The sequence below is a fragment of the Chelmon rostratus genome, chromosome 19 (assembly GCF_017976325.1).
Source record: "Chelmon rostratus isolate fCheRos1 chromosome 19, fCheRos1.pri, whole genome shotgun sequence".
Taxonomy (NCBI): Eukaryota; Metazoa; Chordata; class Actinopteri; order Chaetodontiformes; family Chaetodontidae; genus Chelmon; species Chelmon rostratus.
The window spans coordinates 16,581,224-16,606,071 of record NC_055676.1 but is presented as its reverse complement, the minus strand read 5'-3'; the positions used below and the strand labels follow the sequence as shown (position 1 = coordinate 16,606,071).

The window sequence follows — 24,848 nt, the reverse complement described above, 5'->3', positions numbered from 1 at the left end:
GGAGTTAGCATTTAGTTGCAGCTCTTCTTAAAACACATTTATTCACATTCACTCCTGGGCCCAGATGTGACTCTTTCCCTCTTATGTCTCTGTGCACCAACGAGCAAGCAACTTGTTCCAAATCAATTAACGTGACTTAGAACAGGTGCAGCAGCTGGCACAGCACATAGGAACCAGATAATTCCCAAATATTTCCGCCTGCAGCATGCGCCTCTGATCTGATCAACTGTTCACTGTCATCGTCTGCAAGTTCTTCAAGTTCTTTGAGCTAACAAGTTAGTTGACTGAGAGTTTGATGAGCTCGGAAGAGACTGAACTGATTTGTTGATTTGGCTGTCAACAGTGCATAGTTGTAAAGCAGCCCAGACACAATAGTAGTGTAATGCACAACAGATTAATGTGAATATTCAGAGTACTAAAACATGTTCAATTATGTAAATTTCTGCATCATTTAAGGACTTGGGATTAGTTGTTCATTGTGCTCGCAGCCTTACCAGGGCCTTGGTCTCCTCCTCGTCTTTGTAATAGTAGAGCTGGTCCCCTCGCAGAACAAACCAGCGACTGTGCCAAGTCTTGACAAAACCTCCTTGCTTCCTGAGCCACCCACACCTGATGACACTGGGCTGTCCCTGCCTTGGGATCTCCATGCTGGCCTGACCGCCACTGCGCTGGGGACTGCTGTGGGACACACACTGGTCATCCATCACAGCAAGCAACCTGCAAAAAGAAAGAATAGTATAGATCTGCTTAGATTTACAGAAGTGGCAAGTTCATTGTAGGTAACAGGTAAGAAAAGCAGCAAACGATGACCACACTTTGCTTTCAAACTCAGAACAGGTATTTTAATTTTAAAGAAATTAGAAGTAAATCCAGTGACTCTAAAGCTTAAAGTCCAAATTTTCTGCAAAATTTCAACCAACAGAGGAATGTACTTGCATGACAGGAAGAGTGTAATAATTACAGCCACCAAAGTCCAGCACAAATGTGGCAGCAGTAACTCTGCTCATTTAAACTATTCATTCATACCATTTAATGGAAAACATTTTCTTCCAGTAGAGTCAGTAGATGCATCACCTGTCTTTCTCAAAAAAAGCAAATAACATCGTAGCTTCAGAATCTGTGTGGCAAGATACCACTTTTTTGGGTTTTTGTGATTTTGGAGTCCAATCACGGAACATTGTGGACTTTAAGGCAGACAAGGTTGAGTGTTACAAGGAGACAAAGGCAGAAGGGGAAACGTGGGAGGAAGCATTCATAAAGCAGATAACAGGACCAGAGGCCAAACCTCTAAGCTCTTTTATCTATTTTTTGTGTCACCCACCTACACATACTGGCCTTCTAGTCTTTCTCTTGTCTCACTGTAACATTTTGTCTCTGTCTCTTTGAACACTCAACCTTTTCAGCTGGTTTGAACTTTTAATTTGACAGAACCCTTATTATTCTTCTCCAGTCAAATGTGGCAAATTTCCTTGGCCGAACCAAAAACTTTCCCACACATCACACGAGTGCACCCACAAACAACACCACACATGCAACAAATCATCCAACACATATAGTTTCCATGAGCATAATAGTGCATTATTCAAACCTCTGCAGCATTTGGTGACATATGCTACTACTCGGAGACTGCTGCTGTCAGCTTTATGCATTGCCATGTTATCAGTGGCTCTGGTTGAGCTTGCCTTGGTGGAAGTCCAAACAGCCCACAGAACCAGATGAGGACCAGATGCAGCCCAGTAGTGTTCCAGGCAGCAGTGTAGCAAGTGCAGTGGGGCTGCTGCGGTGATTTCAAAACCACACAGTTCAAGTACTTGTGTACTGTATGCATGTGCAAGCACAAACATGCTCACTGCTCTGGATTCCTCTGAGAAAATAGCAGTTTTCCACTTGTTTTGCACTGCGGTGGCCATAACTTACTTATTATTTTTTGTTCATCTCTGTTCCACCTTTGCTCCACATTCATGCCTTATCTAAGCTGGAAAAAGGGGGCAGTGGTCTTAATTCAACAGCGGTGAAAGCCATCATCTGAACAAAGTTCGTTCAGTGGAAAATTCTTAATTGTGTGGGTTCATTTAACACTAAAATTGGAGGGAATAAGCTCTATTCCTGCTGCTTCCTACACACTTGACTCTCTTTGCTTAAACAAACTGTAAGTACACACACACACACACGCACGCGCATACACAGACACACACACACACACACACACACACACACACACACACACACACAGCATAAATCACAGTTTAGGGTGGACACCCATCTGTTGATGGAGTCACCTGCTGTGTTGCCAGTCTGGTGCCACAGCCCCTTTACAATTTCATGCCTCCTGCACAAGGCCTAGTTAACAGCACTGCTGGGACTGGCCTGTTCTGCAACAAATTGAAATGGTAAATAACTCAGGCAACTTGGCACTGGCTGAGAGAAGAAACACTACTTAATTTTACATTACACTGTGGTACAGAGGTAATAAATTGCTTGCAGGGATAGAAGGCACATTCATGACTAAATTTAGAAATTGACAGACAAATAGAGGAAGATGTAAGATTAGTGGAAAAGTTAGTGTTTTTTTTAGCCCTTGCAGGAACAACATGATAAATTGTGACCTTTCATTTCAATATTCTAATTCAATATTCTGGCTAAAAGCCAGTTTGTGGGTTCTGTCAGACATATGTAACAGGGATTTGGGGGAAATGATGTGTTAACAACAGCCATAAACGTATAAATCCTGTATTTTACGCACAATATGAAGATTAACTAAGATGCGACTGCTTTCAAGGTGAACAAGGTACAGGAGAAAACATACAGTGCTTTTTTGTATATTAATGTAAAACATAATTTTTTTGGTCATTCGTTCCACCACTTCGGTTAAGACTGAAATGTCTCAATAGTCTCAATGTCTCAAAGTGCATGCAGTACCCACGACAAGTGGGCTTAAACTATTACCATCTTAAATGAAGTGACATCGGGACATGACCAATGACCTGCAAAATTAATGACATTCCCATCAGCCTCAGCTGCACAATGTGTTTTGTACTAATTAGTAATTGTTAGCATGATCAACTAAGATGCAGATCATGGTAAACATAATCTGCTAAACATTAGCACATGAATGCCATAATATGACACTGAGATCAGCATGTTTGCATGCTAATGTTAGCATTTAGGTGAAATCATTGCTGTGCAAAGTGCAACCTCACAGAGCTGTTAGCATGCCTGTTTCTCTCACTCTTCCAACATGATATTGCGATATATTACTATACGATAACAGTGATCACAGTTTTCAGCCTGAAGGCTGGTGATCCCAATGACCAACCTGAAAGCCAATATAATCATTTTATCAAACCACTTTGCATATCCGAGCAATATGGATTTCAAGGAGGTTATGTATTGTTTTGTTTTCTAGATTAAGAAGCAAAAATCATTGGAATATTCTGTAAAACTGAACTCACACTCGTGGATTCTCAGCCAGCGTTGCTTGAAAAGCTGTTGACTCAGAAAAGATTTGCTGTATCTGACAGGGAACTGATCATTTCCTCTCTGACTCACTCCTCTGGCTTTTTGCTTACTTTATACAGTTTGGTAGCAGCACAAATATGACATTCTTCTTATGAACACATTTGCACAACGCTAGCACATATGCCTGTATAACAAATCATAACACTGGTTGCTTTAACCATGAGCTACCAAAGCATTTGCTGGGGCTAATATACCAGATTTCTGTGAAGCAACAGCCCAACAAGGGCTAAAGGCAAGGTAAAGGTGACCTGTTTTCTGAACATGGATTTTAAATGTAGCTATGCTTTTTTGCATACACCTCTCCAGAGAACCCCCTGACAGTGCCAGATGTGGCTGTAAGCACATTTATGAAGCAACTGCAAAGTCCCTGCAAGAACACATCACTACCTGACTGTTTTGTCCATTCAGCACATTGAAAAAAGCCTCCCAGAGGTGCATCCGTGTCCCTGTAAAACACCTGTGTGTGCAGGTGCCCGTGTCTTTATTGCATCTTCGTATGTGGCAGTGGTGTGTCTGTCCTCTGAGCCTCAGTCTCTAAAATAAGCAGTGGAAATGGATTTGTAATATTGATCATAACATCATAACAACAAGGTTGGAAGAGGAATAAATTCAGCAAGAGTTGCGAGAACTAATTTTGGGCTGAAACGCTTCAAGTATTTGACAGAAAAAGTAAACATATTTGGAGAATGACATTGAAGCCCAATGCTCTCTTGAACACAGCAGTATGATGAACCATTTAATTTCCAAATTGGCAATTAACAATTTACATTTCCATCTGCTGTCTAGTAACACTTAATCTCAACTGTCAAGTAACATTCAAGACATCTTGAGCTGGAGAATTTTCTCACAGTGAGTCTGAGAACTTTGACCAGTCAGTGGGAAGAGACACCCTGACCTTCACTATAAACAACAGCTCAGTATACAGCACAGTCAGCCACACACACACACACACATACCAGTAACACACACTGTACACTTGAAAGGACAGCACAAAGATAGTCACGAATCAGCCCCCTAAGGTTCAGTGGCATGCACTATAATTTCTTAGCAGGATGCGGCATATCTGTGGCTCTGTGGCAGTAAAAATGAGTAACTCCACAAGTTAAAGCAAATCTTTGAAACCAGTACGAGTGTCTGTCTCCATTTCGGCTCTGAAGTATTAGTATTCTCTGTCTGTCTGTGTCCATCAGTAAAATGGATACTGAGCCAGGCCACCTCAGGATCAGAGGCGCCCTGTTGTTGGTGTAAAAATATGCATCTGTCAGTGAAATCATAAAATACAGCTACGGGACATGTCTTCAGTGATGAAAGCTGTTCTCAGAGCAGCCAAGAGGCCACTGAATTGTACAATAAATCACTTTCACTTGTGGAGGGTTGATCACAACCGTTTGATGTAAACTGACACTTGACACGTGATGATGAACTTATGTATGATAAAAAAAAGGGGTTCTGCGCTTTGTTGATGTATGCAGGCTTAAACATAGTGGTAGCAACATTTACACATCAGTGAAGTGTTTTCTTCATGTGTAAATGATGCCCAAAGCACTATTTATTAAAACCCGTACACAGAGGAACTTTGATGAGATCGTATAATCTCTGAAATGTGATACCGCAGACCTTCTTGCCTGTATAGGACCTGTCTCTCAGCATCAGGAGATTGCCTGTCTTCAGTGCATACACAGTGTTTGTTCCCCATATGGGAAAGTAGCTAACAGCACACAGAAAGACAGAACGGCTGTTTGACATGCCTTTGTTTGAACTGAGCTGGCTTGGAGGAAAGGAGACTGAGGCCTCACTTCAATCCACCTCATCCTTTGGGAAATTAAAGTTGTGCTCGGGAAGATTCTGGGTGGTAAAAATACAACCTAAAGTAACCTAAATCATACATTTTGGGCTGCAAGAGCATTCAATTCCCCTAATTGAGACTTTACAGACTGTTGCCCAAACTGCCAAAAATGTTGGTGTCGGGTAGGAATAGTGGCAGGAAATCTTCTGTGACCACAGGAAGTGGCCGGTCACAACAGCAGCAAGGGCGCATTCTGTAGCGAGAAAATTGGACCAAACAAACTTAGATCCAGTACTGCTTTTCCCATCCTACGTGGCTGCTATAAAGCCGAGAATATAAACACGACTGTGCTAAGTGCATTTTACAGACAACTTGTGGCATGATTTCGCAGTTTTCAAACTGTCATCTCTATATTTAGTGTCGCCACTTTTTCACTGTTGTGAAGCTTTCTGTTCTCGCACCGCTCATATCCATTTTTTATTTTGATAACAGTATAAGATTAACCACTTGAAAATTTTATTAACCTTTAAAATGACGTGTCCTTGACTTCAGACAGTCGATTCTTTGGCTGAAATGGCAACTTTTGCTAGCAGATTTCACAGCTGTTGCTAGCTAGCTAACTAAGTGAATGTTAGCTCTGTGAGTTGGTTGAAAATGTAGCTTAAATATGCACTCAATGGCTTAATACATGATATTGTGTTAAAAGACTGACACCAAAGCTACGTGTCCCAGGAAGAAATTTTTATGAGCATTTTTCTTGTACTGTAGAGCTTAGTCCTGGTAGCATACATATGTTAGCATGTTTGGCTGCTTTGCAGTCTACTTGTTAATGTTGTCATACCATGTATTAATTTCTAAAGTTATAAGACAAAAAGATTTCAGGATGGTGACTCACCTCGTGTTTGGTAAACATAATGCTATCTTGAGTAACGGGTCTAATAAGCAGAGCTATAATGTTAGCTAAAACTGATAGCGTCCAGCGCCAGTCCGGTTTCCACACAATGGGCATGCTAATCGTGAATGGGGCTTTTTTTTTTAAAACATAGCCTGAAGTTGTTAGTTAATGATGTACCTTTTTGGCTCTGGAAATAATGCTTGGTTGCCAATTGCTGAAAACTCATAGTAGTGATAGTGCATATTAGGTTACCAATGATTGCAGTGATGCAAATTCACTGATGAATAGCAGACGGGAATTCTTGTCATGTAGCATGTGGCCGACAGTACCATTACCATCTGTCTGTCTTCAGTTCTCAGTTTTGCATTTTTAGCAGCTGCTGCACACCACGTTGGCCCCTGTGCTTGCCAATAAAGAGTGTGCCAACTTTCCCCGGATGATGCAAAGGTCAATGGCTTGTTAAACAGAAAAGTCACTATGGAGGGTCAACACAGTGCTACCGTTTAGTCTTATCAAGTCTGATAAAATATCTTTTGACAACTAGAATTGTATTTTATTTTCTATCTATCCATCTATCTCTTTCTGTGTCTGAAAAATCAGCTTCATCACATCATCTCTCTTTCCTCCAGTGCACCACCACAAAGCCAGTAGGATGTGATTGGTGGATGCACAAAAACTTCATTGTGTCTGCAAGTCGGCATGTTTGACAGTTGATTCAATCCACCTGGCAATGACATGAACTCTGTCCGTTTTTCATTAGCAACCATCTCTTCAAAGCAAAAGCCAATAGATTTAACAAAGTCCATGTTCGGCCAACATTTGCTTGTGTATGTGCACAAACCACCACCAAAACACCATAAAACACGCAACAGAGGAAACATGAACTTCACATTGCCATTCAGTGCAGTCGACCCTTGAAATATCCCCGAGCAACCTTCCCCCTTAAAGTCTGCACAGCAGGGCCTCCGTGACCCACATGTGTTAAGTCAAATATAACCCTCCGCTACCAAAGCTGCTACCTCGAGAGCAGTCTGTTTCTGTTAGACTCCGGCTAAGGAGTCACAGAGGTGAGAGGAGGGCATGTTCCTTGCTGTGCCGTTGCGGTGCTGAGTCGTTGGTTGAGGATGCGAAAGAGGAAGGGCTACTGTCAGATCTATATTGATTTAACACTTAAAGGAAGCTAGCCTTCATTATGGGGTAGGTCACTACCCACACAACACACTGTGAGTCACATAGAGAGAGGTGTGTGGATGGAAGCAGAAAGAGAGATCACAAACATTGAATAGCTTCTTGGACATGACATTTCTATTCACTCCTGCTGCTGATATGCCAAATAAACTCCCTGGCTTTCACGTATGATTCAATTTGATGAATCAGTGTCTATTTTGTCTACAGACCAATTTAGACGCCATATGTGTCCCCCTTCATAGTCTACAATGCAGCTCTTTTGGTATGATGCACTCGTTACCCGCTCATAGGCATCGCTGCCCCCCCCTCTCCATTTTCCTCCTCGCCATGTGTCACTGTATGTCTGGGAACCGAGCAGCAGCCCCGTGGAGAAACCAGGGTGAAGACTTCAGATGGGCCGTTGACTCACATCGCATTTGTTCGACACACTATATAACTGAATGAATTATACTGTTGATGTGGCTGTCCTTTGTAATGCAGTCATATGAATACAGGGGGATGTTTTCCAGATAAAATAAGACGCTTCAGTCACGAAGTCAGAGGGCAAACCGAAAATCACACCTGTGATCACAGTCATTTTCCCCAGAGATGCTGTTTGCTCTTGGGGAAAAGCTGAATCTGCATTTTAACCTTTACAAATGTCACTTATATAGATTCCCTGGGTGAGCTAGTCTGTGTCAGGTTAATTCAGCAGATGCTAAAGGAGCAGATTGACATTTTAACCCTTATTCCCTCTTTGACGATAAAGTAGATGAGAAGATTGACACCATTTTTATTTCGGTATGGTAAATTTGAAGCTGCTGCGAGCAGCTGGTTGACTTGCACAGCATAAAGAGAGGAAACAAGTTAATTTATTTAACGTTAAAGGAGTGGTTCTGACACTTACTCGCTTTCTGGCGGAAAGTAAAATGAGAACTTTGCTACCCCTTCGTGCCTGTATGTTGAAGCTATTGTGGGTACCTTAACAGAAAGTGTGAATAGAGGGAAATGGCTCTGTACAACATCTCTGAAGCTGATTTATATCTCACTTGTTCAATTAATACAAAAATCTGATTGTAAAAACACCAAATCAACATTTAACTGGTGTCATTACCAGTTTATTTGTATTTTTTGCCTGCATCTCAGTTGCTAGAATTGTTGATTTTTACACTTCACCTTAAACCCTTAAACTGAGGCAGGCTAGCTGTTTCCTGTCTTTGTGCTAAGCTAAGCTAGCCATCTGCTGGCTGGAGCATTTATATAACAGGTAGAAATGAGAGTGCTGTCAATCTTCTTTTCTGTCTGCCAGAAAGTGAATAAGAGCACATCTCCAAATGTCAAACTGTTCCTTTTAACTGTGAATTTTCTGTTTTGATCACCTCCCCAGTTTTGCTGCACCTTCAGCCCTCCTTGTCTCCATCCCTTCCTGTCTCTCAATAAACAGATATCGCAGAGTTAGACCTGGGAACAGTCGAGCGCGGCAGCTGACACGGGGAACCTGATCCCTGGGCTCTCCAGCAGCACAGCTTGTGCACTGCAGACATTCCTGGCACACGGGGGTCATCATATCGTCCACCCTTCTACTGTACCTCAGCTCGTGCCTTGTTTGCTGTCAAATCTCTTTTTCCATTAACACCCCAGGTGGAGGAAACGAGTCGTCAGAGATGTCTTTTTTATCCTGTCTGTCAACATTTAACCTTTCCTTTCCTTCTCATCTTTTCAGTCGTACTGCTTGGAATATTTTCTTCTTTTCTCCCTTTCTGCCTCTCCTTTTCCATTGTTAGTATGCAGTCAGGGACACGACAGCGACAGACCTCGCACATTAATCCAGACGTGATTTAGTTTTCTGTTTGACCAGTCGACAGCCAGACAGGGGGTCAGGGTTTTGGATGGCACATGCAACAGTCTTGCCATCTGTATGTCCTGCACCAGAATTAGCAAGGCCGTGCAAAATGCTAGTCCAACGACACCAACAGTACAGTAACTGCACTGTATTTTAATTACATGACGTAAACCTACCTGAAAAGTGCAGGAACAAAAAAGTCATTGCTATGGTCACTTACAATAAATTGGTATTTCAGTTGTGATGTTACTGGCTAACAACGTGGCTAACATAACTGAAGGTTGTACACTTATTTCCTCTTGTGCATCTGTGTCACTTGTTCAACACATTGGGAACACATCATATTAATGAGAAATGAACTCAGTGACCAAATCCATTAAAACATGAGTGATGCTGGAAGTTTGTTTGAAAAGCTTATTACACAAAAGCATTGATATATCTTATCAGTGTTCACTAAATTGAAGCCATTTGCTGCCTTCCTCTGCTTGTGGACTGGCACCATATGTGTTGCAAGTAAATGAAACACATGCAAAAATATTAAGCAGATCCAGGACACCAAAACACAACCAAATGTCATAGCTGCTTCCATCTCCAGCAATGCTCGACAATATGGTGTTACTGCTGCAATCTTATGTAAAGTTCAGCTCCAGGGATACCAGCTTAAAGCATAAATTACATAGCAGAAAGTGTCCCTCAATCTCTCTAAGATTGGACCTGTCAGTCACAGCATTTGCCTACAGCATCTTCACATTCCTATTCGCAAAAGTGTGCAGAGATGTGCTCATGTGGCTCAGGAGCAATGGGGACATTGCCACTAAATCACCAACATATAACAACACCTCAGAGGCTAAAGCATACTATAAAGCTGTACAACCTCAAACAGCAGACTCACCTTCCAAATAAACAGCTCCCTCAGCTCTGACGTGTGGTGATGCACAACTATTGTATCCAATCCAGTGACAGGTGATCAATCAACATCAGCAGAAATCCTGGGCTGAGATGAGCTGAAGTTGTAGTCCAGCTCAGCTGCAGCTGCTGCTTCCCTCCAGAACTCACTCAGTGTGCACAGAGTGGACTGAGTTAGCCGAGGCACAGACGAGCTGTTATAAACTTTCCCTCTGACTGCTCACACCATCTGCATGCTGAGAAAGTCCCCGCCGTGGACAGGATGGCTGTCGCGGTCAGCACAGTCACTCATGGGGCACCATTACAGCGGGAGTCCGCCCAGACACATGCACACCCACATGTACTCACGCACGAGCGCACACTCTTTCTCTCCCAACACTGCAGCCTATGCAGTCCTAACTCCTCCAGTCATCCTGGCTGGTGAGACGCTCACACTCGGTCTGAGGAGCCTGTGTGTGTGTGTGTGTGTTGTGTTACAGAGAGGAGGAGGGAGGACAGAGGGAGGAGGAAAGTGTGTGTAGATGTGTGTGTTTGTGTGAGCATGTTTTAGGAAGTCTTAAGATGAGAGCTCTGACTGAGCAGTGCTCCTGCAGTGCAGCTGACGTTCTCTTGTATTTCAGATTCTGCACAAGCAACTGGCAGCTTTCAAACTTTCACAAGGTTCATAATGTGGAATATAAATGCTGCATTTCCCATGTATCATCTGTGAGTAATTCAGTAAGCAAACACAGAAAGCTGCCCCTTTCTTAAGGTGTCTTCATGATGGCATATACAAATGGCTGCGTGCATGCAGCTCAACAAACATTTATTCAGTGACACTGTCCTCACTTTGGTGCAAGCCCAGCTGTATACACACCAGTGGAAAGTGCATCTTGTTTACTGAGGAGTGGTCTAACATTTCTTCCCACTCCATAGCCCCGCAGTGGTTCCTTCTGAAGAACTTGTCAGAGTAAAGAAGAGCCTTTTTCATCCTGTATGTAACATTCAAAAATAAAAATGTCGAATGTGTTCTATAAATCATAGGTAAGGGCGTTAAACTGTGGTTATGGATGTGAGGCATTCATGGTTTCAGTAATTTACAGCGTCTGCCATGCTTTTACAAACTGAAGAATTCTGGCATGTACATTCCTGAGCTCAATCATGCAATCGCTGAGCTCCTTATTGACTTCTCACAACCTGCCTAATCACCTCACATAGGTTATTGATTTATGAGGAGAGATTCCAACGCGTGGCTGTCATGCAAGCCTTAAAAATGAAAATTAAGTGATTGTGTGTAATTATATACATAAAACTGCACACAAAATGAGATGGTTGAAAAAACATAAAAAAACACATACAAAAAAGTATATTGACAGTCACGACATTCACCACCTGAATAAGATTTTCCTATCTTTAATATGCTGAAATGGCCACCATGCAGCCTACAATTTATATTATCGCCTCAAGTCTTAATATGTCTCAGCCACATCCCCCAATAATGTCCTCATTACTAATAAGGAAGGAAATTCCAATCTGTGTGGGAGGTGGCTGATGTGTCAACAACTATTACTTCCTCAAAATCGAATCATCAGGATGAGAATTAGTTTATATGCATTTCAGTATAGTGAATGTGGGCATATCTGATAGTTGTAGTGTGTGTGTGTGTGTGTGTGTGTGCATGCTGTGATATGACTAGAAGAGCTGGTCACTGCCATGGTGTTGAATGTGGAGGAGGTGATGTCAACAGACCTGATCCTGGCTTGGTTGTTGAGGTGTTAGAGGGTGAAGTGTAGGGTCAGGCTGAACACATTGCCTATTGATCCGTGTGATGTATAGGCCGACTCTAAGCAGTCAGGCACATGCTGTCACATTTGCAGCCTCTATTAACATCTGTCAGCTGATTGATCTGACGGATGACAAATGATTCAAAGTGGCAGCAGTGGTCCATGAATCTATCTGAAGCTTCAAAGTGCCACTTTCCTAAATGCAAACACCATGATTAGATTTTCAAGTTTAGCTGGTTCTCTAGTGCAGGACTACAGTGATCTGGGATCTTCACTGATGTCGTGTTTGGAGCTGCAGTGATCAAATGTGTGGTATTTTTGTTGCAGGCATTTTCTGAAGTTTCTGAAGAGGCACTGTGAAGCTCAGCTGATCCAAAAATGTCCAAAGAGGCGGAGCGTGCGTGGAGCTGAGGCAGGTTGCTGAAACATAGCAGCTAGTGGTCAATCAAAGCAGCCATGACAATAATTATGCATAAGTCTAAGCCTTGATATAATTGATTAAAAAATGCATCTCTTGTACAGTTGTCATAAACAGGGAGTTTATCAGAGACCAGAACATGTTTTTTCCTGCTGAAAAGTTGGACGTTTTAATATGGGGATTAACTCACTTTTCTAGCCAGTCTCAAGTAGCCATAGGAACTGCAGTATGTGGCACTTTTTGGCACTGCCACTCGGTTACAGCACTATCTTTCTAGCCATCCAGACTTGTGGTTCAGCAACCAAACAACTCTTTACTTGTGACACCTTATAATACTTCTACACTACTTCTTTCTGCTTATATTTTTTCATTGTATTTCTATGGGTATTTCATAAGAAAAAAAGCATAAATTAGTAAAAACCTGACACCTATCAGATTTATCTTGGGGCCCTCTTGGGGGTCCTGACCCTAAGGTTGGGAACCAACAATCCCTGCACTAAATCAGGCCAGTGTGTTTGTTTTCTGCAGCCAATTTGAGACCCTAAATGTAACGCATTGGATAGAACTGGTTATTTGTAATGCCAGTGTTCTTTTTTTTTCTTCAGCACAGAAAAGTTAGTCAGTTTTGCATACTGACCTTGGTACAACTGTTGTGATTTGGTAGAACACATTTTGCTAAAGGGTCCTCTTTGTCACCCTGTTTGAAAAGTTGTTATGAAATTGACTGATGTCATTAAAAGAGTCCATTTTTAAATACCTTTCTTTATTTTGCAGCTGCGCAAAGGTATTTATATTTGACTGTGACAATAAAGTAAAATCCAGTCCTCCCAAAAAAATCTAATCTAATCTAAACACAGTGTTTTTTTAAGGTGTTATGAAAAACCTCATTAGATTGAACAAAGATTAAGTGAAATGTTGAGACGAAACAACAGTGCTCTCTGGGCCATCTGTCCTCAGCCATCCTTCAGCATGTTTTATTATATTTGCAGGACGTGGAATGCTGAACATGAAACATTGTGACCTTGTGACGTAAGGAATGGTCATCTGTAAACAAACTGGAGCTGCATCCACTCCCCTGAGATACTTTGGGGGACCTTATCTGATAGGAGATAACTCAGAAGACTCGAATGAATGAATCCTCGCAGAGGAAGCCTCTGGGGATTGAAATGTTCACAATGGGTCTGCTGTTCTCATGGCCTTGCAGTCAGAGGTTTTGGACAGTTGGTGACTTCTGGAACGATAATGAAAATCTTTGGAGGCCTGCAGCAAACAGACAAGAAAGGCTTTCTCAGTAGACCTAGAACTATTTTCCTTTAATTTTTGGGCTTCTTATATTCATTTATTAATATGTGATATGTAATATGTGATACTCACTTTTGCCCCTTACTGCTCTGTATTTATGGCTCTAGTTAAATATTCTCTATATATTTCCCAGTTCTAGTGTGTGTCACAGCATGAATAGTTATATTGTGACTGAAAGAAAGTCATATTCATCATCTCTCAGTCCCTACAGTTAGATAAGATAAGATAAGATGAGATAAGATAAGATAAGACTTTTAATCCCCAGGCAGGAAAATTCGGCACGCAATAGCAGTTGGTGGGGGGGTTATGCATTGTGCATTTTATATAAAGGAAAATGTGCATTTTATACAAAGGAATATATCAGAGAAGTATCAGAAATATTTCTATTAAAATATACTGCCAAAAATTCTATAGAATTACACAGTTTTTACATAAATTGCACATGGGTAGAAATTGCTCTGGTTATGGCTCCTTGATTACCTATTTGCAGTGTTGGGCTCTTAACTCCAAGTGTTATCAGGTGTGTGTAGCCAAGGAGAACAGTCCCATGTTACAGAAAAAGAAGCTCCTCAGATGCAAAAAGGACCAATGCATTTATAGGTTCTTTTTTAATCAATGTTTTGACATTAAGAAAGGATCACATGACTTCTTGTATCTGAAAAAGGAGCCGCTCATGGCGATGAACCGACAGATACTTATCACATGATTTTGCAGTATCCCTACTGGAGCTGCAAAGCTTCTTCCAGCAAAGTGTTTTGGTTTTTAAGGTCCAAAACCTCACTCTTCTGGGCCACTGTCACAGCCTTCATCAGCAGTAAAAACCCACCATACTCAACCTGCTTGAGCATACAGTCAAAGCGACGAGCTGGTGAACATAGTGGCGTGTTTAGCAGCAAGAAGGCCAGATATTTCCCTGAGCAGTTGGAAACGAAAAAAGAGCTAATTACTGGACCTACAGTCATCCGGGGGTTCACAAACATGACTCCAGATCAATAATAATTCTCAATATTCAACGGTTTTCAAGCAAGTATGCCATATCAACTCAATTTATATGTCACTGTCGTGAGGTTATAGCTTGTTTCTGATGCCCCCAAGTGGTAAAAATCAGTTATTGCAGGTTTAATATCCAAAAATTTTTCATCAGACCATCACAACTAAAACTAGAAAATTCCCCCTGGGAAATTTTGAAAGGGACACGGGGTGCGTTTGAGCCGACAAAATTATCTACGTTTTAAAGTTTGAATGAAGTCTCTAGGACAAAGTATGGCCGAGCAGCGGACAATTGAAAAAGGCTGCAAATTGAGAAAACGGCAGATATCAGAGGTAGTCAGTCCCTGATTAATGAATTGCACTCAGCTGTGTTTCTGTGGCTTTCTCCTTGTCTGTCTCTGTTGATCACCTCAGCTGTCTGTGTCTGCTTCTCTCCTCTGCTTCATGTCTCTGTTAACATGAATTAATGAACTGAATCAATAAACATGAATGGAGCTAATGCTAACAGAGCTAACAGAGCTAACACTAACTGAGCTAACAGCTAACGGTGCGAATATCGCTAACGGCGGTAGCGCTAACAGAGCTAACTGTGCTAGCAGAGCTAATAGAGCTAACAGCGTTAACAAGGGGGCGGGGGGATGGGGTTTTCATTATGCATTTGTCTGTGTGTGTGTGTTTATGTATCTGTCGTTGTGTGTGACTGCGTATGTGTGTGTCTTCGTCTGTTTCTGTGGCTTTCTACTTGTCTGTCTCTGTTGATCACCTCAGCTGTCTGTGTCTGCTTCTCTCCTCTGCTTCATGTCTCTGTTAACATGAATTAATGAACTGAATCAATAAACATGAATGGAGCTAATGCTGACGGAGCTAACAGAGCTAACACTAACGGAGCTAACAGCTAGCGGTGCGAATAGAGCTAACAGCGCTAACGCTAACAGAGCTAACTGTGCTAACAGAGCTAATAGAGCTAACGGCGTTAACAAGGGGGCGGGGGGATGGGGTTTTCATTATGCATTTGTCTGTGTGTGTGTGTTTATGTATCTGTCGTTGTGTGTGACTGCGTATGTGTGTGTCTTCGTCTGTTTGTGTGTGTGTGTCTGCTTGAACTACACAAGCAGCCCAACCAGCTCCTACATGGAGATGTGTCTGGTATATGTGTGTCTGAATGTGTGTGTGTGTGTGTGTTTGTTTGTGTGCGTGTGTAACTTCTGCCCCACCTGCTGATAATTACCTCTCTACCTCTCCCACTTTTTACCTGTTCCTGTTCAGTTTTGACGTGCTTGTTTTTAATCACTTTTTAGCTGTTGGTTAGCCCTGCTTGTGTGTGCGTTTGTGTGACTACTGTCTCAACCTTTTTGGCAAAGCGCTTGGTGAAGCTGAGTTTAACTGTTTGTTGGACGGAGATTGTTTTCAAACAATGCCCTTGTTTTGACTGAGCTCGTTAAGATAATCATTCTCAGGCTTGTTGTCCTGCAGATGTGTGTGCGTGGGTTATTGACCGGTGTGTGTGTAAATGACAGTTACACCTGTTAACTGAAAAGCGGCTTTTTCGCTGTCGGTTTCTTCCGAACAACTTGCGATTGTGTCAAAACCGTAGCTGCTATCAAAAAACCGATTACACTGTGAGATGCGGACAAGTCTGGGCCAGATGTACGTGTGTTTTATGTCCAGATATTCTTTAGAAAAATGACAAAATGGTCGACTTAAAAAGACTCTGCGACTCAGAGAACAGGAGTTTGTATTGTATGCAGTGAGATTTGGGTTCGGCGAACCTCCTGAACTAAATCCTCTGGTGAGAGAACCGTACCTCGTATCAGAGTGTACTATAGATCATCGGACTCCCGAGAACTTCCTGAGTCCGGCCATCTCCTCGTTTTATTCCTGACACAACAACTTTTCGTTTTATGGCGATCTAAAGACAGGAGGCATTTCTGCTTTGCTCACAAAACAGCTCTGAATTTTAACATGGGACTTAATGGGAGAACAGGAGGGCGCTGGCTGCACAAAACGTCTCACTATTTAAATTCAGTAAGTCTCTCGGCTTTTTCGAGGACATCACACGAAAGAGGACAAGTTTGTCTACAAAATGAGCCCAAAATTATGCGTGTAGAGTGTAATTTGTGGCCGTAGCGACGAGAAAAAGAGAAGATTTTCAGATCGTTTTTAGACTCTGTGCCACTCTAGCACGCACTCTAGCACGAACATTCCGCGCAATACACACCCATTATAATCTCAAAATTTCCCGCCAAACGATCACTGTCATTGAACAGTGACTGATCAAAAACTATAGGACCAATCAAAATGTGGATGAACACACCAATAGACCAGACTTGGGTCTACATTTTAAAGTTGAAATGAAGTCTCTCGGTGAATGTATGCCTGAGCTACAGATGTTTGAAAAACTCCAATTTCAATCTTGTTTTTTTCGCCCGTCCCATTCATTTCTTATGGGAAATTTATCGCAGTTTTTCGCGTCTTACGACGCGAAAAACTGCGATAAATTTGAGAAAAGTAATAGCACACCGATCCCGAACAATACGCACGTTTTGATATATAATTTGCGAGGGTTTTCTCAAAGCTGCGGGGCGAGTTTGAGGACGAAAACTTGGAGGAAGATGAAAAATAATAACTAGAAAATTCCCCCTGGGAAATTTTGAAAGGGACACGGGGTGCGTTCGAGCCGACAAAATTATCTATGTTTTAAAGTTTGAATGAAGTCTCTAGGACAAAGTATGGCCGAGCAGCGGACAATTGAAAAAGGCTGAAATTTGAGGAAATTTCCCCATTCATTTCTTATGGGAAATTTATCGCAGTTGTTTGCGTCTTACGTCGGCCTTCGATGGTCATAGCTCGAAAACCGTAAGAGATATCAAAATGTGCCGAGGGTCATTTTGAGCCGACAAAATTATCTACGTTTTAAAGTTTGAATGAAGTCTCTAGGAGAAACTATGGCGAAGCAGCGGACAATTGAAAAAGGCTGCAATGTGAGAAAACGGCAGATATCAGAGGTAGTCAGTCCCTGATTAATGAATTGCTCTCAGCTGTGTTTCTGTGGCTTTCTCCTTGTCTGTCTCTGTTGATCACCTCAGCTGTCTGTGTCTGCTTCTCTCCTCTGCTTCATGTCTCTGTTAACATGAATTAATGAACTGAATCAATAAACATGAATGGAGCTAATGCTAACGGAGCTAACAGAGCTAACACTAACGGAGCTAACAGCTAACGGTGCGAATAGAGCTAACGGCGCTAACGCTAACAGAGCTAACTGTGCTAACAGAGCTAATAGAGCTAACGGCGTTAACAAGGGGGCGGGGGGATGGGGTTTTCATTATGCATTTGTCTGTGTGTGTGTGTTTATGTATCTGTCATTGTGTGTGACTGCGTATGTGTGTGTCTTCGTCTGTTTGTGTGTGTGTGTCTGCTTGAACTACACAAGCAGCCCAACCAGCTCCTACATGGAGATGTGTATGGTATATGTGTGTCTGAATGTGTGTGTGTGTGTGTGTGTGTGCGTGCGTGTGTGCCTGTGTAACTTCTGCCCCACCTGCTGATAATTACCTCTGCACCTCTCCCACTGTTTACCTGTTCCTGTTCAGTTTTGACGTGCTGTTTTTAATCACTTTTTAGCTGTTGGTTAGCCCTTTTTGTGTGTGTGTTTGTGTGACTACTGTCTCAACCTTTTTGCGAAACTGCTTTCTGAAGCTGAGTTTAACTGTTTGTTGGACGGAGATTGTTTTCAAACAATGCCCTTGTTTTGACTGAGCTCGTTAAGATAATCACTCTCAGGCTGGTTGTCCTGCAGATGTGTGTGCGTGGGTTATTGACCGGTGTGTGTGTAAATGACAGTTGCACCTGTTAAACTCTTCCCTTGAAAAGCGGCTTTTTCGCTGTCGGTTTCTTCCGAACAACTTGCGATTGTGTCAAAACCGTAGCTGCTATCAAAAAACCGATTACACTGTGAGATGCGGACAAGTCTGGGCCAGATGTACGTGTGTTTTATGTCCAGATATTCTTTAGAAAAATGACAAAATGGTCGACTTAAAAAGACTCTGCCACTCAGAGAACAGGAGTTTGTATTGTATGCAGTGAGATTTGGGTTCGGCGAACCTCCTGAACTAAATCCTCTGGTGAGAGAACCGTACCTCGTATCAGAGTGTACTATAGATCATCGGACTCCCGAGAACTTCCTGAGTCCGGCCATCTCCTCGTTTTATTCCTGACACAACAACTTTTCGTTTTATGGCGATCTAAAGACAGGAGGCATTTCTGCTTTGCTCACAAAACAGCTCTGAATTTTAACATGGGACTTAATGGGAGAACAGGAGGGCGCTGGCTGCACAAAACGTCTCACTATTTAAATTCAGTAAGTCTCTCGGCTTTTTCGAGGACATCACACGAAAGAGGACAAGTTTGTCTACAAAATGAGCCCAAAATTATGCGTGTAGAGTGTAATTTGTGGCCGTAGCGACGAGAAAAAGAGAAGATTTTCAGATCGTTTTTAGACTCTGTGCCACTCTAGCACGCACTCTAGCACGAACATTCCGCGCAATACACACCCATTATAATCTCAAAATTTCCCGCCAAACGATCACTGTCATTGAACAGTGACTGATCAAAAACTATAGGACCAATCAAAATGTGGATGAACACACCAATAGACCAGACTTGGGTCTACATTTTAAAGTTGAAATGAAGTCTCTCGGTGAATGTATGCCTGAGCTACAGATGTTTGAAAAACTCCAATTTCAATCTTGTTTTTTTCGCCCGTCCCATTCATTTCTTATGGGAAATTTATCGCAGTTTTTCGCGTCTTACGACGCGAAAAACTGCGATAAATTTGAGAAAAGTAATAGCACACCGATCCCGAACAATACGCACGTTTTGATATATAATTTGCGAGGGTTTTCTCAAAGCTGCGGGGCGAGTTTGAGGACGAAAACTTGGAGGAAGATGAAAAATAATAATAATAATAAGAAGAAGAAGAAGAAGAAACGCGCGGGATAGTAATAAGTGACTCGGGGCTACGCCCCGAGTCACTGGCTCCTGCAGCTATTTCATAGCTGTAGGAGCCAGTGACTCGGGACGTTGCCCCGTGTCCCTAACTAGAAAATTCCCCCTGGGAAATTTTGAAAGGGACACGGGGTGTGTTTGAGCCGACAAAATTATCTACGTTTTAAAGTTTGAATGAAGTCTCTAGGACAAAGTATGGCCGAGCAGCGGACAATTGAAAAAGGCTGAAATTTGAGGAAATTTCCCCATTCATTTCTTATGGGAAATTTATCGCAGTTGTTTGCGTCTTACGTCGGCCTTCGATGGTCATAGCTCGAAAACCGTAAGAGATATCAAAATGTGCCGAGGGTCATTTGGAGCCGACAAAATTATCTACGTTTTAAAGTTTGAATGAAGTCTCTAGGAGAAACTATGGCGAAGCAGCGGACAATTGAAAAAGGCTGCAATTTGAGAAAACAGCAGATATCAGAGGTGGTCAGTCCCTGATTAATGAACTGGTCCCAGCTGTGTTTCTGTGGCTTTCTCCTTGTCTGTCTCTGTTGATCACCTCAGCTGTCTGTGTCTGCTTCTCTCCTCTGCTTCATGTCTCTGTTAACATGAATTAATGAACTGAATCAATAAACATGAATGGAGCTAATGCTAACGGAGCTAACAGAGCTAACACTAACGGAGCTAACAGCGCGAATACAGCTAACAGCTCTAACGCTAACAGAGCTAACTGTGCTAACAGAGCTAATAGAGCTAACGGCGTTAACAAGGGGGCGGGGGGATGGGGTTTTCATTATGCATTTGTCTGTGTGTGTGTGTTTATGTATCTGTCATTGTGTGTGACTGCGTATGTGTGTGTCTTCGTCTGTTTGTGTGTGTGTGTCTGCTTGAACTACACAAGCAGCCCAACCAGCTCCTACATGGAGATGTGTCTGGTATATGTGTGTCTGAATGTGTGTGTGTGTGTGTGTTTGTTTGTGTGCGTGTGTAACTTCTGCCCCACCTGCTGATAATTACCTCTCTACCTCTCCCACTTTTTACCTGTTCCTGTTCAGTTTTGACGTGCTTGTTTTTAATCACTTTTTAGCTGTTGGTTAGCCCTGCTTGTGTGTGCGTTTGTGTGACTACTGTCTCAACCTTTTTGGCAAAGCGCTTGGTGAAGCTGAGTTTAACTGTTTGTTGGACGGAGATTGTTTTCAAACAATGCCCTTGTTTTGACTGAGCTTGTTAAGATAATCATTCTCAGGCTGGTTGTCCTGCAGATGTGTGTGCGTGGGTTATTGACCGGTGTGTGTGTAAATGACAGTTACACCTGTTAACTGAAAAGCGGCTTTTTCGCTGTCGGTTTCTTCCGAACAACTTGCGATTGTGTCAAAACCGTAGCTGCTATCAAAAAAACGATTACACTGTGAGATGCGGACAAGTCTGGGCCAGATGTACGTGTGTTTTATGTCCAGATATTCTTTAGAAAAATGACAAAATGGTCGACTTAAAAAGACTCTGCGACTCAGAGAACAGGAGTTTGTATTGTATGCAGTGAGATTTGGGTTCGGCGAACCTCCTGAACTAAATCCTCTGGTGAGAGAACCGTACCTCGTATCAGAGTGTACTATAGATCATCGGACTCCCGAGAACTTCCTGAGTCCGACCATCTCCTCGTTTTATTCCTGACACAACAACTTTTCGTTTTATGGCGATCTAAAGACAGGAGGCATTTCTGCTTTGCTCACAAAACAGCTCTGAATTTTAACATGGGACTTAATGGGAGAACAGGAGGGCGCTGGCTGCACAAAACATCTCACTATTTAAATTCAGTAAGTCTCTCGGCTTTTTCGAGGACATCACACGAAAGAGGACAAGTTTGTCTACAAAAGATCCCAAAATTATGCGTGTAGAGTGTAATTTGTGGCCGTAGCGACGAGAAAAAGAGAAGATTTTCAGATCGTTTTTAGACTCTGTGCCACTCTAGCACGCACTCTAGCACGAACATTCCGCGCAATACACACCCATTATAATCTCAAAATTTCCCGCCAAACGATCACTGTCATTGAACAGTGACTGATCAAAAACTATAGGACCAATCAAAATGTGGATGAACACACCAATAGACCAGACTTGGGTCTACATTTTAAAGTTGAAATGAAGTCTCTCGGTGAATGTATGCCTGAGCTACAGATGTTTGAAAAACTCCAATTTCAATCTTGTTTTTTTCGCCCGTCCCATTCATTTCTTATGGGAAATTTATCGCAGTTTTTCGCGTCTTACGACGCGAAAAACTGCGATAAATTTGAGAAAAGTAATAGCACACCGATCCCGAACAATACGCACGTTTTGATATATAATTTGCGAGGGTTTTCTCAAAGCTGCGGGGCGAGTTTGAGGACGAAAACTTGGAGGAAGATGAAAAATAATAACTAGAAAATTCCCCCTGGGAAATTTTGAAAGGGACACGGGGTGCGTTCGAGCCGACAAAATTATCTACGTTTTAAAGTTTGAATGAAGTCTCTAGGAGAAACTATGGCGAAGCAGCGGACAATTGAAAAAGGCTGCAAATTGAGAAAACGGCAGATATCAGAGGTAGTCAGTCCCTGATTAATGAATTGCTCTCAGCTGTGTTTCTGTGGCTTTCTCCTTGTCTGTCTCTGTTGATCACCTCAGCTGTCTGTGTCTGCTTCTCTCCTCTGCTTCATGTCTCTGTTAACATGAATTAATGAACTGAATCAATAAACATGAATGGAGCTAATGCTAACGGAGCTAACAGAGCTAACACTAACTGAGCTAACAGCTAAAGGTGCGAATATAGCTAACGGCGCTAGCGCTAACAGAGCTAACTGTGCTAACAGAGCTAACAGAGCTAACGGTGTTAACAAGGGGGCGGGGGGATGGGGTTTTCATTATGCATTTGTCTGTGTGTGTGTGTTTATGTATCTGTCGTTGTGTGTGACTGCGTATGTGTGTGTCTTCGTCTGTTTGTGTGTGTGTGTCTGCTTGAACTACACAAGCAGCCCAACCAGCTCCTACATGGAGATGTGTCTGGTATATGTGTGTCTGAATGTGTGTGTGTGTGTGTGTTTGTTTGTGTGCGTGTGTAACTTCTGCCCCACCTGCTGATAATTACCTCTCTACCTCTCCCACTTTTTACCTGTTCCTGTTCAGTTTTGACGTGCTTGTTTTTAATCACTTTTTAGCTGTTGGTTAGCCCTGCTTGTGTGTGCGTTTGTGTGACTACTGTCTCAACCTTTTTGGCAAAGCGCTTGGTGAAGCTGAGTTTAACTGTTTGTTGGATGGAGATTGTTTTCAAACAATGCCCTTGTTTTGACTGAGCTCGTTAAGATAATCATTCTCAGGCTTGTTGTCCTGCAGATGTGTGTGCGTGGGTTATTGACCGGTGTGTGTGTAAATGACAGTTGCACCTGTTAAACTCCTCCCTTGAAAAGCGGCTTTTTCGCTGTCGGTTTCTTCCGAACAACTTGCGATTGTGTCAAAACCGTAGCTGCTATCAAAAAACCGATTACACTGTGAGATGCGGACAAGTCTGGGCCAGATGTACGTGTGTTTTATGTCCAGATATTCTTTAGAAAAATGACAAAATGGTCGACTTAAAAAGACTCTGCGACTCAGAGAACAGGAGTTTGTATTGTATGCAGTGAGATTTGGGTTCGGCGAACCTCCTGAACTAAATCCTCTGGTGAGAGAACCGTACCTCGTATCAGAGTGTACTATAGATCATCGGACTCCCGAGAACTTCCTGAGTCCGGCCATCTCCTCGTTTTATTCCTGACACAACAACTTTTTGTTTTATGGCGATCTAAAGACAGGAGGCATTTCTGCTTTGCTCACAAAACAGCTCTGAATTTTAACATGGGACTTAATGGGAGAACAGGAGGGCGCTGGCTGCACAAAACGTCTCACTATTTAAATTCAGTAAGTCTCTCGGCTTTTTCGAGGACATCACACGAAAGAGGACAAGTTTGTCTACAAAATGAGCCCAAAATTATGCGTGTAGAGTGTAATTTGTGGCCGTAGCGACGAGAAAAAGAGAAGATTTTCAGATCGTTTTTAGACTCTGTGCCACTCTAGCACGCACTCTAGCACGAACATTCCGCGCAATACACACCCATTATAATCTCAAAATTTCCCGCCAAACGATCACTGTCATTGAACAGTGACTGATCAAAAACTATAGGACCAATCAAAATGTGGATGAACACACCAATAGACCAGACTTGGGTCTACATTTTAAAGTTGAAATGAAGTCTCTCGGTGAATGTATGCCTGAGCTACAGATGTTTGAAAAACTCCAATTTCAATCTTGTTTTTTTCGGCCGTCCCATTCATTTCTTATGGGAAATTTATCGCAGTTTTTCGCGTCTTACGACGCGAAAAACTGCGATAAATTTGAGAAAAGTAATAGCACACCGATCCCGAACAATACGCACGTTTTGATATATAATTTGCGAGGGTTTTCTCAAAGCTGCGGGGTGAGTTTGAGGACGAAAACTTGGAGGAAGATGAAAAATAATAATAATAATAAGAAGAAGAAGAAGAAGAAACGCGCGGGATAGTAATAAGTGACTCGGGGCTACGCCCCGAGTCACTGGCTCCTGCAGCAGAGCTGCAGGAGCCAGTGCCTCGGAGCGTGCCCCGTGTCCCTAACTAGAAAATTCCCTCTGGGAAATTTTGAAAGGGACACGGGGTGTGTTCGAGCCGACAAAATTATCTACGTTTTAAAGTTTGAATGAAGTCTCTAGGACCAAGTATGCCCGAGCAGCGGACAATTGAAAAAGGCTGAAATTGGAGGAAATTTCCCCATTCATTTCTTATGGGAAATTTATCGCAGTTGTTTGCGTCTTACGTCGGCCTTCGATGGTCATAGCTCGAAAACCGTAAGAGATATCAAAATGTGCCGAGGGTCATTTTGAGCCGACAAAATTATCTACGTTTTAAAGTTTGAATGAAGTCTCTAGGAGAAACTATGGCGAAGCAGCGGACAATTGAAAAAGGCTGCAAATTGAGAAAACGGCAGATATCAGAGGTAGTCAGTCCCTGATTAATGAATTGCTCTCAGCTGTGTTTCTGTGGCTTTCTCCTTGTCTGTCTCTGTTGATCACCTCAGCTGTCTGTGTCTGCTTCTCTCCTCTGCTTCATGTCTCTGTTAACATGAATTAATGTACTGAATCAATAAACATGAATGGAGCTAATGCTAACGGAGCTAACAGAGCTAACACTAACGGAGCTAACAGCTAAAGGTGCGAATATAGCTAACG

General features: G+C 42.4%; 1 protein-coding gene across 2 annotated transcripts in view; it reads right to left on the bottom strand.

The window, feature by feature from the left end:
- Positions 1 to 10,529, bottom strand: part of arhgap24 (Rho GTPase activating protein 24) — a 69,826-nt gene extending 59,297 nt beyond the window's left edge. The window contains exons 1-2 of one of the 2 annotated variants that reach the window (XM_041959726.1): positions 10,103 to 10,529; positions 495 to 717 (exon numbers count right to left, since the gene is read on the bottom strand). In XM_041959726.1, the coding sequence (XP_041815660.1) occupies positions 495 to 704 (210 nt within the window). In that variant the 5' untranslated portion in view covers positions 705 to 717; positions 10,103 to 10,529. Of the gene's footprint in view, positions 1 to 494; positions 718 to 3,906; positions 3,990 to 10,102 lie in introns of those variants that run through there. The other variant, XM_041959725.1, reaches the window with a different exon arrangement.
- Positions 10,530 to 24,848: the final 14,319 nt, after the last annotated feature.